Source organism: Solanum tuberosum, unplaced genomic scaffold (genome assembly GCF_000226075.1).
Source record: "Solanum tuberosum cultivar DM 1-3 516 R44 unplaced genomic scaffold, SolTub_3.0 scf00208, whole genome shotgun sequence".
Lineage (NCBI taxonomy): Eukaryota > Viridiplantae > Streptophyta > Magnoliopsida > Solanales > Solanaceae > Solanum > Solanum tuberosum.
This window is the reverse complement of record NW_006239132.1, coordinates 1,025,066-1,042,630: the sequence shown is the minus strand read 5'-3', so window position 1 is coordinate 1,042,630 and position 17,565 is coordinate 1,025,066. Positions and strand designations below refer to the sequence as shown.

The window sequence follows — 17,565 nt, the reverse complement described above, 5'->3', positions numbered from 1 at the left end:
CAAATTAAGTTGCACTATAATTTATTCCCAGGACTATTTTAAGTTATCCTTCACACCAAACAACCCCATAATGGACAACATAAATTATTTCAAGTTAAAGTCATTTTTTAAATATTTTAATAACAAAAATTTTAAATTTTAAAATCAAACACTTGGAAGGACATAGGTATAATTTCCTGATATATCTCCCTATTTTATGCAACCACCAACTAATAGAGCATTTAATATTCTTCAAGTTTGTCATCATCATCGTATTATAAAACTATATCCTAAGCACAAAATCCGCTTCCTCTTTTATGATTCTTCTTTTGTCTTATCCCTACGTACGTCCACACATTTGCGCACCGCATAAATAATATTAGATCATATGAGAAATAATTCAATTTCACAAATAAATTTAATCATTTCCCATTAGTAAATGCACTTTCATATTTTTTTTCTTTAATTTTTTCCTTTTAAGATTAGTTTATTTAGGTTGTGCCTCTAACCCATATATATTTCCTACTAATTTTGTTTCTCAATGTATATTCAATACTCCATTTCAAATTTTCAAGGATTTTTTTCATTGTTCAAAATAATTGATTTGTTCAAAGTTTAAAATGGATGTTTGAAACTTTTTTCATAATGCCTTTTTCTTTAGTGAAGTTTTATATTTTCTAGGAAATAAATTACATAATTTACAAAGTTATATTTATGGTTTTATAAAAGACAACAGTGAAAAATAAATTTAAATTATGTCCTAAAATATTTTTCTTAATAGGTATACGCTACCTCACAAATTTACTTAATATGGAATAAAGGGAATAATTACTAAACCGACTTCTATGGCTTAAACAAACAAAAAGGAATGAATATTTGATTGAAGATAAGTACTCCTTCCATTCCTATTTACTGGTCAAATATTTTCCTAATTTGATTTTTCTGTTCACTTGTCACTTTTTGACAAATCAAGGGATAACAAATTTTTTTCATCCTATTATACTCTCAATTATTAACATTGATTAATGTCTATGAAAAATATAGTGTAATTATATTTAAGACTATAAATTTATAAAAATAAAGTTATAAACTCACTATATCAATCATTATTATTTTTAATAGGTGTTTCAAATCAAAATTTAATAAATAAAAAGGGATGTTTAAGAAATAATTAATACAATCATCACCTGTAATCAATGATGTCAAAGTTTGAAATAATTAATACACTAGCTTCAATCATTAAAAACTAAATTGTTTTCAGGAAGCGCATGAATTTGGCCACTATCCCATGCATTTGTATTTAATTAGTTCCATTATTCAAGCATGGCACTACTAAGTGGTGAATTTACATTTTTCACTAAAAGGGTTTTAAAATAGAAATATATTTCTTCCGTCTCATATTATTTGATCATCTTATTAAAAATAGTTATTTCGTATTATTTGTTTGATTTACTAAATCAAGAAAGCATTAATTAAATGTTTCCTATATTACCCTTGCAATTAATTCCTTTTTAAAGTGTTCACATGTGTTTGTAAAATTCTTAAGAAACTTTTTAAGAGGTGAATTAGTAAAATCATCTTCTTATTTATGATTTCTTAATATGCATGTAAAAAAGGAAAATGATCAAGTAATATAAAACGAAAGGAATAGTGTTTATTAGATGAAACCTCAACATGAATTTTGAATCTCCTCAACCACTAAGCAATATCTAATCTTATGTTTAGGAAACTCAAAATCTATACATATATAGTTATATATATATATATATATATACACACACAAAACCTTAAAAAATATCTTATATATATCGTGTAAGGTTTGCTTGAGGAATTCGAGTGAACCTCTCACTATCCCCTAAAGCCACCCATGTTTCCACTAGAGAAATAGGATCAATGAAAAGTCACATAATCAATCTCAATTTATTTGAGACTAAAGCAAAGTAGTTGTTATTTTATAGAAAGAGTAACCTTAAATTAGTAGGGTGTATTTATTGAGATTTCAATTTTCTTCCAAATAATTAGAACCATTTTATTAAGCTTTCTTCCTTCTTTCCAAAAAATAATGCACAATTATAAGATCTCCTTCCACTTGGCTGTTTTGTTGGACATTTACAAGCTTTTATTGTGATATTTGGAAGCAAGATAAAAATATTGGTTGAGTTCAATATCACAAAGTTGGTCAAGGTTCACTTGATGACTAAATAAGAAATTAAGCAGTATACAAGTTAATACTCTTTTTTTCTTTTTACCATCGCATAAGATAGGGATCTCAAAATTAGTTCATGAGGCGAGATTGTCAAACAACATATACAGAGAGATCAAAAGTCTATATAACATTATAGCCATTCATTGTTTGGATCCATTGACTCAAGTTAATCTAGATTCACGGTCACGTCACGTAGAACCTTGGAAAGAGAAAGTGCTCCCTTATAAGAAATTTATGCATTCACAAAGCTCGAACCTAGAATCTCGTTTAACCATATTCATCCCACTATAACCCTTAGTGGCGGTAACCATAAGTATCACTCTAATAGGTATAAGGTTCAACAACAACATACCCAATGTAGTCCTACAAGTGAGATCGAAAGAGAGTAAACTCTACACATACCTTATTCCTACATTGAGAGGTAGAAAGGTTGTTTCCGATAGACTTTTGGCTCAAGGGAAAACAGTCAAAATAGGTCGATAAAAGAAATAACGGACGTAAAGAAACTATAGCAAAATACTATAAAGCTCTTAAGGAAATTTTTGAAAATAATAAGCTCCCAATACTTGAGACAAGAGAAGACAGAAGTTGCTGACCTCAGTTTCTTGGGTGTCAGAGCCTTTGTTTTCTTCAGCCTCTCTGGTGTTTTTACTGGGCTCAATCTCTTCATCTTGCCATCAGTTTTACCTGCAGCTGAAGTAGCAAAATCAATCTATTTATTCAGTAGTCCATCCAAATATAGACGAGTTGAGTTATGACTCATTTGTTGGCTTGATTGACCCAATAGATTGAACGTGAAATGACTTATCAAACTATTGAGTCAAATACTGTAACTTGGTGAGTTAACATGTAACAAAAGACCCAAATATGAAAAATCAAATTTAGAGATTGAAAATTACTTGCATTGGAAGACTTAAGTTAATACTATCAAACCTCTCTATAAGATAACATAACAAGTTGGACAGATCTGCTATTTGACCCATCTCGACCAATTGATTTTGACTCAAACATTATCAGGACGGCTGAATTATGACATGTATATTAGTCTTACTAGTTTTTACCAGCCCAAATTTGATCCAACTCTTACATTTGTTACATTTTACCTGGAGTAGTTGATACATGCTTCTTCAATGCTTCTGGGGTCTTTACTTGGCTAAGCCTCTCCATCTTATCCTTGTGGGGATTAGCTGAAATCTTATAGAAATTGTTGATTTTGAATAGCTTCTCCGACTCTACGAATTTCTTTAACTGAACAGAGAGGAGTTTCTTGAAATTCCTTGTACTTAGCTTCCATGAACTTTGCTATTGCTGGTTGGCTCGTACCATTTCGATCCTTCAGTGATGTTATTGCCTCTGTGATCATCTACAGAAACACAAAACATTAGCAGAAACTAAAGGAAAGTTCATAATTTTAAGCTAATGTTTGACCCTGAAATTTGATCAGATTTTGACAATATGATCTTTAAATATTTCGAAGTTCCCCTCAAAAAACTTCATGTTTTTTCCAAGTAAACACAACTTCAAAACTCAAATTTTCAAGTTTCAACTTCAAAGTTTATGATCAAATGGGAGCTTGTTAGGTGCATGCAAAGGTGAATTCAGAATTTAAATTTGATCAATTTTGTCTTCATTGTTCTTACCACTGAACCAATTACATTTGAAATTATGAGTTCATAATCTAATATCTAACAAAAATAGACTGTGAAGCTCTACAAATTTCAGATTTGGGGGAGAAGGGAAAGAACAAATTAAAGTACCTGAAAATAAGGTGGATTGAAATCCATAAATGAATTCGAAGCTCGAATTTCTATAGCACAATGAATGCCCGGAATTTAAATTTGATTGATCCAATCTCTATGTTCTTACCACCGAACCGATTACAATTTTGGAAATTAATTACGGTTTCATAATATATTATCTACCGCAATATCTGGATCAATTAAATTCACAGTTATTATAGTCTACATCGCCCACCTGGTATATGTGCATTTACCGGTTATATATCGAATCTATCTAACAAAAAATGAAGTATGAAGCTCTAAAAAATTTAAACTGTACCTGTAAATATGGTGGATGGACGTTTAGATATGAATTCGAAACTCGAATTTCTAAGGCATGATGAATACATCATACAAAGGCGATCCGAAATTCGAATATGATTCGTCCAAATTCCATGTCATAAACACCAAACCGATTACACTTGTGAAATTAATTATAGGTTCATAATCTATTATGAATTGTCTAACGCAAAATTTGGATCAATTAAACCCAGTTATCATAGTCCACATCACTGACGGTGTATACAAGCATTTACTATCGAATCTAACAAAAATGAAAGTGTGAAGCTCTATAAATTAAGAATGTACCTGAAAATAAGGTGGATGAACATTTGGAGATGAATTTGAAGCCTTCATTGCGGTTGCCATGGATTTTGTTCTCTATTTTCTCTGAGATGAAACTTGAAGCCTTCATTGTGTTTCATTCTTTGGGATGAAATTTTGAATTTAAATTCAAATTTCATTTTGGCGGATTGAAAGTGGAGGGAATTGGGTATGGGCTTGGACTCTATTCATCTTATCATGGGCTGAAAATTGTCTTCCAACTCAATTGGGCTCTATGTTCATTTGAAGGCCCATTAACTTGGACTCCCTACGTTTCAATTTGCTTGATCTTCACTTGACAAAATACATCGAATTAAAGATATGTCAAATATACATGTTCTTTATTCTTGTGGTCTTGCATATGCAATGTGGAAATTTGGAATTAAAAAATTGCTTTAAAAAAAAATAAAAGAGGATAGATACATTTTTATACAGAATAAAAAAGAAAGTACGACAAATAAATCAAATCAGAGGAAGTATTTAGCGAGAACATTTAATTTGACAAAGTATTATTCGGAAAATTTGCTTCAAATACCATTTATGGATGTGGTGATTTTGTGGGACAAATGAGATCTCTAATCAAATATTTCAAATTCGAATTTTAAAAATTATAATTTTTTTATAGCAAAACTTTTTCCCCTTGCGTAGTTAAATTCTGATTAATCTGATCACTGATCAGTATATTACGAATATCATATGATTAAAGAACTATAGTCCCTTGATTTAGGTGAATGGCGTTGAAATTTTATTTTTTTTCACAAGATTCTCGAAACTGAGTATCTCTCTTATGTTTCCAAGGTAATACCTTAACCACATTTTGTGAAGAGTTCAATATATTATATTATCTATCATATTAGGAGTATATAATATTATTTCACCCGTCTCAAAATATTTATCATATTTTATTATGTATCATAACCAACATATTAAGATTTAAGAGTTTTTATGTATAATTTTTAAATATTAAATTAATTTAACTTCAAAAAAATAGTTAATTAAATTTTGAAAAACGAAATGTGATAAGTATTTTAGGACGATGTAAGCAGGGGCGGAGCCAGCCTTCTGTTAGGGGTTCATCCGAAGCCCCTTCGACGGAAATTTTTACTATTTGTATATAGTTAAAATTATTTTTTATGTATATATAATAGATGTCAAACCCCCTTCGGTTAGTTCGTATGTTTAGTTCTACCCTCTTATTAAAAATTCTGACTCCGCAACTGAATATAAGCGATAAGTGTTAAAAGGAAGTATTGTCATTGTCGGTGAGGTTGTCAAGACAAAGACCACGTCATTGGTGCATTATTTTTACATCTTTCCAATTCTCACTAGCTACCATCCAAATACCTATTCTTTCTAATCTTTTTATTTTTACCTCCCCAACTATTTTTTATTTTCTCGATTACTTAAATTTATAATCTCAGAATTGAAGGTGAAAGGTAAGTATAGTTCAAATGCATTAGTGATCTAAAGATAAGATTAAATAGATGCCTTAAATTAGGGTGTGCATCAATCACTTCGATTTATGTATTATCGATTAGATTAATTGATATTTAGTTTTTAAATATTCGGTTTTCGGTTTACCTAATAAGAAAATACTTATAAAATAAATGTATAACTTCTTCAATAATTTGATGCAACAAAACAATAATGTAACTTTACAGAATGACATAAAATAGAAACAATAATAACTAATTAATATGAAATGAACTATACAAGTGCAATACAAAGGGAAATGATGTGATGTATAATAATGAAGCTCATACCAAACTAGGTGGAAGGAAGGGTTTAACGGATCGAACCTTATCAATAAGGTGAAAATTCGCATAGTTATCAGTAAATTATTTAAAAAAATCAGAAAATACATTTATTATTTTTACGAACAAATGATAATGTTTTCATTTATTTTTTAGGAAAAAGTTTACTTTTTAAATTTATAATCAAATAGAAGCTCAATCTACCGCTAACTAAATTTCCATGGAATTTCATTATAGCAATCAAAAAAATATTTAGATAGTGACAAAAAGATATATGAAATATAAATTTCAGTGCTAGCAGCCCAGACAAAGTGCCAACCTTGCACTGTATTAAAAATTGTACAGTAATGTGCGTATTGTTATTTTTGGTCATTAAAATAAACAATTGAAAAAAGGTGCGGTCATCAATACACATGCAATCTCCCATGGTATCGCTCAGTTGAATTTTCACTAAAGAAAATTTAAAATATGAAGAATTAAACGCTCAATAAAGTCAATAAATTTATTAGCATGAATATACTTTTTAAGCAAAATTTATTGAATTCGATCAAATTAACATGCAGATTACTAGCTCGGCTTCTACAGATCAGTCTTTTTTATTAGTAAAAACACTTCCCAACATATATATTTATGGTTTTTTCTGCACACTTTCTCACATGAGAGTATATTGATATTGTATCATTTACTATCCGACCTTGAAACAAATTTATTTCCACTTAAACGATTAAACAAATATACTTATATTTCCTTAATTATATCTTCCAACATAATTTCTCAAAAAAAAATTGAATTTTAGTTTTGAATGGAAAGTTTTCTTCAGACTTACGTTAAATAGTCAGACGTCAATGAGAGTATATCAAATACTAAAAAAACAAAAAAAAAAGTTATATACATGACTATTCAAGTTAGAATTCTCTTCTAATTTGTGTGTAACTGTGTACACACTTGCTACATTTTAAATCATAAATTTGTTTCTACTCACTCATTCACCAAACTCTTGCATATTGTATAGTGACATAATATAAGCTACTCTTCTCCTTCTGCTTTCTTTTCATAATATATCCCCAAATTTTTTTGCCCATCTTTGAGTAAAACAAATCAACAAAGTTGATAATTTTCTTGAAAAAAATAAAATGGGGACTCCCTCACCCCCACATTCTCAATTCATTTTCCATATTTTTACTCTCCTTTTCTTGATTTCACTCGACCACTATTATTCTCAAGCTATGGCCAAAGACCAACTTTCTTGCACAATGTGCTCTTCTTGTGACAACCCTTGTCAGCCAATTTCACCCCCACCCTCACCCTCTTCATCTGGCTATATTTGCCCACCCCCGCCACCAGTTTATGTGTCACCCCCGAACAATGGTGGTGGCGGAAACTATCCGCCACCGAATAATAACCCTTATGGGTACCCAACTCCACCACCCCCAAATCCAATTGTACCATATTTTCCTTTCTATTTTCACAGCCCACCACCACCTACCTCCAAATCCATTCAACTAAAAAAACACCCTTGTCTCATTTTTGGTGTTGCAATTTTCTTCTTGCTTTAATTTTGAACCCTCTAAACAAGACTAGTATTTTATATGAAATTGAAGTTTATATTTTTCAGGTTTTGTACAATGTGCAGATATCAAGAAAGAAAGGCATAAGAGATCGAGTAGATGAACAACAAGTAGTGGAGTAGTAATAATTTTGGGGGGTCCCAATTATTTCCATAAAAAAAGAATGGATCTTGATTGATGAAAAAGCTAGCTGTTATTATTACTACTACTTTGTTTTCAACTTTTGGTGCTGTAAAAATAACGTGGCTGTGAGAATTAGCACATTCTCATTGTTGTACACATGTACTTCTACAATGAATTAAGGATGGAGTCATAACTTCGATTAATTTCAAAAATATTGTATTTGTGCACTGTTATTTCTTTGAGATACTAACTTCTCTAGAATTCAAGTTTGTGTAAATATTTTTTAAGATTTTCCACTACATTAATTTAACGGTTTATAACATGTTAAGAATGCCATTTAATTTCTTTGTAAGTAGATTTTTACCATATTAGTACGTAAAACTTAAAACTCATTTCATTAATATTAATGTACACTTAGCATATTGTTACTTCTTTTTTATATAATGTGGAATTTGGTTGGCTTGAGGACCACTTGGGAACTCAGCTGGAAATGTATAAATCAACCTAAGGGGTAAGAAGACCAAGAAACTCTAAAGCCATCGTTTTTGTACCTATCTCCTCAAAACCCTAAAATGAACATATAAATATAGCAGATTAATTTAGCAAATGATCAAAAGAAGTAAACACATTCCATAATGGTAGTAATTTCACCACCTCATTCTTGTAAATGAAGTACCTCTTCTTAAGCCAGAAAGCAACTACTATGATAATGCCAAATGAAAGATGGAAACAAGTGTATGTTTACACCAAATAATGTCATGGAGAGCCCAGGTATGACTTGTAAATTAACATGTATACATATATATATCCACCACCACCAATATATCTAGGGGAAAAAGGTAACTTATACAACACCAACTCCATCAAGAAATAGAAGAAAATATATGTAAAATCCGAACCTCCCCCAAATAGATGACAACTCTCTCTACACATTGTTTAAAGAGGATGTTTCTCCAATTTAAAACCACTCACTGACCTGCTAGCCAAACCTGGAAAGAATCAAACATTCAGAAACTACCACAAGTTTTAACTGCAATAAACCATTTTTGCTAAATCAAAGGCAAGGTTGACTAGTTTTACATCATTTAACACATCCTAATGCTAAATATTTTACACCATAAAACAGGTGCTCAAAAGAACAAAAGTCTTCAAAGGAAACCGTTGTCATCAGAGAGGAAATAATCATAAAAAAAAGGGAACAATAACATACCCCATCAACTGAAGTTGAATCCTCCCGATGGAAGAGATATATCGGCCCCTCCAAATTCGAATTGATCTTCAATTAATGAAACCTGCACATCTTCCTCCTCCAACCAATAAGTTTCGAGGATCTTCACTGCTTTCTCATAGATTTCAGTGTTGTCATGGCTTTGGAGGTTTTCAATCTTTTCTAGACCTTCAGCCTCGTCAATTAACTGGGCATAAACATTCACACCTTCTGTGTTACCTAGATCCTTATCAGCTTCCCCAATCTTCAGAATATTCTCAAGCCCTTCCAAGCAGACTGTGACAATTCTTGGGTCAGGACATACCAGAAGATCACACAATGGTTTTATACAACCTTGGCTCACCAAGAACCTAGAAATCAATTTACATGTTGGCTTCAAACTAGATGTAAGGTTAACCAGATGAAACTGAATTTGCTAAAGGAACCATACTTGATTTGATCATGATTTCCACCGGACGTAGCATTTGAAATTCCCCAAGCAGCCTCTTTCTTTATTTCAAATTCAGCATTTTGTAACAGATATACAAGAGGGGCAATAATGCCAGCCTCGATCACGATCTATTTCAATTAAACCCCTTTCAGTATCATTATACATAACTGAATCACATTGAAAAGGTTCTCTTTCTTCACTTATTTTCAGTTGTCTGTCAATTGATAAAAGAAGCACAAAATGTCAATTACCATACAATGTACCTGAATTTGATTTCGATTACCAGCTGTAATGTTCGAGATTGTCCAGCAAGCTTCCTTTTTAATGCTTTTTTTGTAATTTTGCGTCAACAGGTTAACAAGGCAGGGAAGAGCATGATGGTCAATCATAACCTAAACAATATGGATTCATCAATGTCCACCAAAAAAGAATCCAGCTGATAAATTAGGTAGGACATAATTTGCTTCAACAACCAAAAGATGTAGTTTTTGAGTCCATTGTGTTTCCACTACGTCTGAGAGGTAGCAAAAATGGAAGGTTGCAAATAACTCCTCACTGACAGAGAGCATACCTCTGCCATAGTACAATATGCCCTATTAGAGCTTCCCCACCTTGGTAGGAGAATAACAGGATAGCAAAGAAGTTAACTCAATTTCACTCATCTTACATTTCAGGGACCAAAAATTTAGAACCTTTACCCTATTTTTTCCCCTACAGAACAAATAGAGATGGAACACCATTTGTTCCCGTAAATATGTTGCAACAGAATTATGTGGTGCAACACTATCCCAGTGGGCAGTTGAGCAATGGAAAGTTTATTCTAAAAATAATCATAACAGTCAAACACCACTAACCCCCTACTCAGGTAGGCAAATGTGAAAACTGAAGTGCACGGATGAATTAGCGAAGACTTTTTTTTTATGACAATTAGCGAAGACTTTAGTTAGCAACCTCTCTTAAACATGGTAGAAAATTAATGAGAACTAATTGACTAGCCCAATCTTTACTTCGTCTTTTCTTTCATATTATGATTATGATATAGTTGACTATCAGAATTATTACAAAAATTGAATTATCATTGACTAAAGCTAGATTCAAGTATATTTTTTATCTGATCTGCAATAATTTACCTAAACGAAAAGAAGAAGAAGATACATCTGACGTACTGATGGATTAGATATTGAGAATTCATGTTTACACAGCGACTCATTTAAGAACGAGAAGAAGGAAAAAAAAAATCAAACATGAAGAATTGGCTAAAGCAGAGAATCTTATATATATATTGTACATGGGAGGATGATAAATACCTGAGTTTGGATATCGTCTCCTGTTACAATGTTACCAACAGTGCGCAAGGCAGGAATGAGAACAGATGGTGAAGAATGACTACTCACAAAAAGAAGATGAAGGCAGTAAGAAACATATGATTTTAACATATCGAAAGCCTAAGACAAATCCCCCAAAGTAAGATCTATGACTCACAGTAGCAGCTCAACAAGGCGGGAACACACTCCAGCTTCAATAACAGCCTGGATTTTGTCATTAGTTCCATCAGAAAGATACGAAAGAGCCCAGCATGCATCTGTCAAGACTTCTTCATCATTTGAGTGGATAAGGCGACCAAGAGTGGGGAGTGCCGCTTTTGTCTGCGCGATGAATTTTAAAAGGCATAATCTTCAAAAGTAATATAAATATCTGAAAAGATTAAACAAACTTTATCTTTAAAGTCAAACCTGCTCAAACTGCGGCTGAGGTTTTCCCCTACAAAAGTTTGACAATGTCCAGGTAGCATTTCTCAACATAGATAGCTTTGCCTGCTCATTAAATTGTGCCAGCAATGCCACTAAAGCTCCATGGCCAAGCACAAGGTCACGATACTTGGGCGAGTCACCAGCAATATTTCCCAAAGCCCAAACTGCCTATAAAAGTAAGAAAAAAAAGAACATCAAAATAAAAGAACTTTCAACTTTTCAGAAATAAATTGGCATATTTGGTGCTTCATAGACATAATATCAAGGGAATCTTAGTAGCTAAGTTGGTTGAATACTTGAACTTCCATCTTGTCGGTGAGGGTTTGATTTCCACTTTGTAATCCCCTCCCCCATTTCTCCTTCCCGTACCCCCAATTTTTTTTTAGAAAAAATAGACATAATATTATGACAATTATAAGAAGAAACATGAAAGCCTAGCACTCTTATATTTAAAGATTTACCTGTTCACGGACATCATCGCTTGGTGAACTTAGAAGTCTGATGAAAATTGGAACAGCACCATAATCAATCACAACTTTAGTGTTTTCTGATGTACCAGATGCAATATTTGTAAGAGCCCACGCTGCCTCAAACTAGATTATAGGATGCCAAAGATGTAAACATTAGAAATTAAGATGAACTACAAAACAAAAAAGAAAAAAGCAATAGATTTTGTAAAAAAACCTGCAGTTGAGGATAGTCATCTCGAGCAAGAAATTCAACAAAGCGAGGAACTACCCCAGACTGTATCACTTCCTCTATAGGAGGATTGCGTTCTACCAAAACAACCAGAAGTGAAAACGCATACTAATTAAGACACAAATATACAGAGAGGAAAAAATTCATTGTCAAGGTGATCAAACAGAAATACATTTAGGAAAAAAGCAAAGCAACACTGACCAATTGAAAGCAGTTTCCGGAACTGTGTTGTGCATTCAAGTTGCAAACTGCTGTCATCAGACCAAACCCCAGCAATCAATTCAGGAAGAGTCTCCAGCTGAAAGGTTATAAACCAATAAAATCAAATCAGATAAGTCTGTTGCTAGAGCAACATGATATTATTTTTGGCACAATGCTACTCCTCCATCGCTATAAGGATGATTGTATTTGAAGTAGACGTCAACTAATCTAATTTTTCAGTGTATAGATTTCTTCCTTTTTCTTAAATAGAATTTTTCAAATACTTGCTTGACTCTTCAAATAGTGGTTGTGTCATTTTTGTTTTGCGGACAAGGGAGAAACAAAGCAGACTGTATATTTAAACTCCTCAGCTTTCATACCTAACTATCAAAAATATTATGCTTCTCTAACAAGTAAAAAAGTTATCCTTAAGAACTAAGTGAAGCAAGTAATTAACGAAAAATAACAGTACCCAATTATGCTCGAAAGGATTAACACCGAGTAACCATTGATTGCACTAGCAATTCAAATAAAAGATTGTATCCATCAAGGAAAAATGAGGCTAAGAACTGAATGAAGAAAGAATGAACACTGAGTAAACATTGATCGTGCTAGCCATTCAAATAGAAACTGAATGCAATAAGGATTGGATAAGTGAGCGTAAGAACTGAATGAAGCAAGTAATTAACGAAAATATATGCTAGAAAGGATAAATACCAACTAGTCTTGATCGCAGTTGCAATTCAAATAAACAATTGAATCCAATAAGGATTAGTGAGGCTAAGAACTGAATGGAGCAAGTAGTTAATACAAGTAGCAAATTAAGCTGGAAATGGTGAACACTAAGTAAAAATTGATAGCACTTGCAATTCAAATAAAGCAACTGAAACCGATCACAATATCTGCATCATACGACTGAGAGTAGTTAACAAAAAATGCACGCTGCTGAGTAAGCTCAAAGAGATAAAAGATGAATTAGTCTTGATCGCACTTGCAATTCAAATAAACAATTGAATTCAATAAGGACAAGTAAGGCTAAGAACTGAATAGAGCAAGTAATTAATACAAGTAGCAAATTAAGCTGGAAATGATGAACACCATGTAAAAATTGATAGCACTTGCCATTCAAATAAAACAACTGATTCCTATGACACTATCTGTATCATCATACAGCTGAGACAATGTTGTGAAAGGTGATCGCCTCATCATCAATGGCAAGAGGTGAGGTAAGGCAACCCTTCAGCGCCTATTATCTTTGTGGCGAGGCGATCTACAAAAGGCAACGCCATGGCGACAAAGGCACTTTTTGTATTTTCGTAAAAAAAAAAAAAGGCAACCAATTTAGGGTTTTGAATGAAAGTTACCTATTTCAAAAAATATATACATAGGGTTTTAAAAGCTAAGGTAATTTTAGGGTTTTCTTTCCAAATTTGCACAGTTGCACTCTTAAACTGCAACTGTGACTCCAACTCGCCAACTCGACTAGACTTCTCCAGTGAGGCAGTGACCGGTCAGACTTTTCCAGCGACTCCAAAGTTCGACCACTATGTATTTCTTCTTCCTCTGTTTCGTTTCCCTTCTTCTTCTTCTTCTTCAGATTCAAAGTTACTTCTATTGAGATTTTGATTATTTATATATGCAACTAAATATATAAATATTTAGTTACTTCTTCAGATTTCTTCTTCCTCGGTTTCGTTTTCCTTCTTCTTCTTCAGACTTCAAAGTTACTTCTATTGAGATTTTGATTATTTATATATGCAACTAAATATTTTAATTTTTTGGTATTAATTGGTGCTGCACTTTGGTAAGGCAGACCCTTGTTGCCTGTATTTTGCAGTCCAAAACACTGGGCTGAGAGTAGTTAACAAAAAATACATGTTGCTGAGTAAGCTCAAAGAGATTAAAGATGAATTAGTCTTGATCGCACTTGCAATTCAATTAAACAATTGAATCCAATAAGGATAAGTGAAGCTAAGAACTGAATGAAGCATTTAAATAACGAAAAATACAAGTAGCCGATTATGCTAGATAGGATGAACACCGAGAGTAAACATTGATGCACTTGCAATTCAAGCAAATAATTGAATTCAATAAGCATAACTGAATCTAAGAACTAAATAAAGCATTTAAATAACGAAAAATACAAAGTACCGAACTAAGCTCATAAGAAAGAACACCGAGTAAACACTGATCACGGTTGAACTTCAAATAAATAATTGAATCAATTAAGCATAATTGAGGTTTAGAACTGAATGAAGCAAGTAATTAAACGAAAAATTCAAAGTACCGAATTAAGCTCATAAGGACACACACCGAGTAAACATTGATCGCACTTGCAAATTCAAATCAAACAACCAAATTCGATCAAAATATATGTAGCTAAGCAACTAAAAGTTAATCAACTGGAAAAATCTATACCTTCTTATCGAGGTGAGAAACAGCAGCAGTGCTAGGAAACTGCTGAGCTTGTAGTAAACCTTCACGACGCTTCTTAAGCAAACTCTCTTCTCTTTTATTCTTCCGTATCTCCACCATGTTATCTTCCCTTCTTCTCCGTCCTTCCTCCGCATCGACGGCAACTTTGTACCTGCTCCGGCGAGCCTCCGTTCTCGAGTTCGGCCTCAGTGACATAGCTCTGGTGAATCAAAATTCTGAACTCAAATCAATTATCGATAATCTCTACGAACAAAATTCAGTTTGAGGAATTCGAAATGAGAATTTGAGTTTTGTTAAATAGGAAAATGAGGAAGAAGACAATAGAGAGAGGAATCAGGGTTTGGAAAAAAATTGATTTGTTTCTACAAAAAAAAAAGTTTTGTTTCAACCACCACTGTGCTTTTGGAAAGTAGCCTTTATTATGCCGTTATCTACTATATTGCCACTGCTTCGTTTTTCTAATTAGTGAGATGAGATATCTCATGCCGGATAAAATTTGAAAATAAAATAAAATATTATCTTTTTTTTTCAAAAAAAAATAATAATCTTTGTCTATTTAGTAAATTTTTAATCCCATTATTCATAAATTATAATCTCTGATGAGGCGTCGGAAGAGTTAAATAATTTTTCTTCTTGGTTTTAACTTAGAATTCAAAAAAGTTGTTTATATTTTAAATTTCGTATCCAATTATAAATTAAGATACATAAAATGAAATGAAGAGAATAAGATTTACTATACTAATCTTTGTATGGAAATTCAGTATTTATATCAAATCAGTAAATATACTATAAATATCTTAATCCTTACTTCCAAACTCTAAAATGTGTGAATCATTTGATTTGCGTGTTTCAATTTTCAATAAGTACAAAAAAAAAAAGTAAAAGAATTATTTTATGAGAAACTATTTTTGGAAATGGAAGGATGGAATAGTAACAAGAAAAAAAACACACTTTAAATAGGCCTTTATTGATTGCTAAATATATGAATAACTATTGTTACATTTTAGTCGATGTTGTGATCATAATTATGAGCTGTCATATTTTATTTCTTAATTAATTAGACCTAACATAGCCATATTAGACGTTAATACTAGTTTTAGTATGATGTCTGGAAATGTGATAAATGCATTAGGATGGTAATAAAGCTTTCTTTAATGTGTAATGATCAACAACAATAACGACACAAGTATATCATAATTTACAAAAAAATAGTACTATGAGTGATTGTTTCTGATAAACCCTTGATTCAAATAGTAAAACATATCAAAATTACTATGTAAAAAAATACATCAAATAGAAAATAACGAAGATAACAATTAATGCATAATGATCATGACATGCAAATTAATGTACTAACTATTTATCATCTATCTATATATAATAGAAGAAGAAAAAAGTGCCACGTGTCAGCACCACAAAAAAACTACAATTTTTTTTTTTGCATATTTCCTCTCTTTTTCTTCTGTTTTATGTGGTTTACATTATCAATAATTGTACTTTATTTTGGAAGCTCTAGATGTTGAAGATGATCAAATTGATGAAGTTAGGATCAAGCCATTTATGTCATGAATATATGTAGTTGAAGAAGGAGAAACACTTTTACGACTATATCCGATAACTATGCCAAGCATGTAATATTTTAATTTTTTTCATCTTATGTTTTGTTTCAAAATCAAACTGTGTTGGATGTGTTTACATATAATTTATGATTTTTTGTTTACTGCATATTTCATATTTTTCATTTTTTAATTTTTTTTTTTTAACATGCAGATAATGATGAAACTATAATGAAAATTTTGAATTGAAAGATTAGAAGTATTTGAATTTTAAGATATTATATTTTTAAAAGAAAAAAATTATTAACTTAATTAAAACTAGAAACTCATGATTATAGAATTCTAAATAAACTCTTACTATTTTACGAATTTATCTTTTCAGATGTTAACAAATATATTTAACTATATTTTAATTTTAATTTACATATAAATGAAGATAATAGTACTATCTCTCTATATGTAATATAAATGAAAGTTGATATATATCTGCTTGCAATTAATTTATTTATCGGATGATGCTGAAAACGTTAATATGACAACGACTACAGTGATAATGACGACGACGTTGATGATATCGATATTACAACAATGAAAATGAAAGTGGACAACAAAAGGAATATTAAGATGACGAAGGAGATTAAGAAGAAGAAAAAGAAGATCAAGGAGGAACATAAAATGACTGAAATGATAAAAGAAATACAGCAAAGTAGATCACCATTTTGCATTTTGGAACATTGCAAGATTATACTAGCAACGATAAAGGAATAAACATGGATAGTTTCATTTCATCACCATAATGTGATGATTTGTATTTGTCAGACCATCACACTTCATTCTTTCTTTAAATATCTAGGTAAATATACCAATGTTATGTTGAAAATTCATAAAGTAAAACATAAATATAAGTGATAATTTGTAAATCTCATAATAAATAATTTGCATAAACTTTATTTTCTTTATAATATGTAAAGAGATAAGATGTATTACCTACAAAAGTTTTATGTGGGTAATATAGGTTTTCTTATGTGGTTTTTTTTTTTACGTTGTTTGTTAGTTTGTATTAAATGTGTAAGAATTGTTTCTGAGTTCTAAAAATTACATTAAGTTATGGAGAAACATTTTATTTTGGCTAATTTTAAAAGATCTAAAGAAAAGAGGAATATTTACGAAAAATATACATATTTTTTAAAACAAATTAAAAAATAAATATATTTCTTTTTAATTCTTAAAACATTCAAAAATTTAGATTCGTT

General features: G+C 31.4%; 2 protein-coding genes across 2 annotated transcripts; both read right to left on the bottom strand.

The window, feature by feature from the left end:
* Positions 1-3,294: 3,294 nt before the first annotated feature.
* LOC107062193 (histone H1-II-like) lies at positions 3,295-4,664 on the bottom strand. Its single transcript, XM_015312553.1, has 2 exons — positions 4,552-4,664; positions 3,295-3,548 (listed from the first exon to the last, which is right to left on the bottom strand). The coding sequence occupies exons 1-2, from the start codon at positions 4,609-4,611 to the stop codon at positions 3,381-3,383; spliced, it is 228 nt and encodes a 75-aa protein (XP_015168039.1). The 5' UTR covers positions 4,612-4,664; the 3' UTR covers positions 3,295-3,380.
* A 4,005-nt stretch (positions 4,665-8,669) lies between these two features.
* On the bottom strand, positions 8,670-15,118 carry LOC102596919 (importin subunit alpha). Its single transcript, XM_006355779.2, has 11 exons — positions 14,739-15,118; positions 12,321-12,417; positions 12,105-12,196; positions 11,882-12,013; positions 11,403-11,588; positions 11,152-11,315; positions 10,977-11,055; positions 9,933-10,061; positions 9,670-9,797; positions 9,222-9,589; positions 8,670-9,000 (listed from the first exon to the last, which is right to left on the bottom strand). The coding sequence occupies exons 1-10, from the start codon at positions 14,949-14,951 to the stop codon at positions 9,226-9,228; spliced, it is 1,584 nt and encodes a 527-aa protein (XP_006355841.1). The 5' UTR covers positions 14,952-15,118; the 3' UTR covers positions 8,670-9,000; positions 9,222-9,225.
* Between the last annotated feature and the right edge of the window lie 2,447 nt (positions 15,119-17,565).

Excerpts from the sequence above, each read along its gene's own strand:
- LOC107062193 (XM_015312553.1), bottom strand. The coding sequence starts at position 4,611 with ATGGCAACCGCAATGAAGGCTTCAAATTCATCTCCAAATGTTCATCCA. Across the intron at positions 3,549-4,551 it reads TTCATCCACCTTATTTTCAG|ATGATCACAGAGGCAATAAC; the intron begins GTACATTCTTAA and ends GTGTTTCTGTAG.
- LOC102596919 (XM_006355779.2), bottom strand. The coding sequence starts at position 14,951 with ATGTCACTGAGGCCGAACTCGAGAACGGAGGCTCGCCGGAGCAGGTAC. Across the intron at positions 11,589-11,881 it reads GCGATGATGTCCGTGAACAG|GCAGTTTGGGCTTTGGGAAA; the intron begins GTAAATCTTTAA and ends TTACTTTTATAG. Across the intron at positions 10,062-10,976 it reads GAGACGATATCCAAACTCAG|GTTATGATTGACCATCATGC; the intron begins GTATTTATCATC and ends CATATTGTTTAG.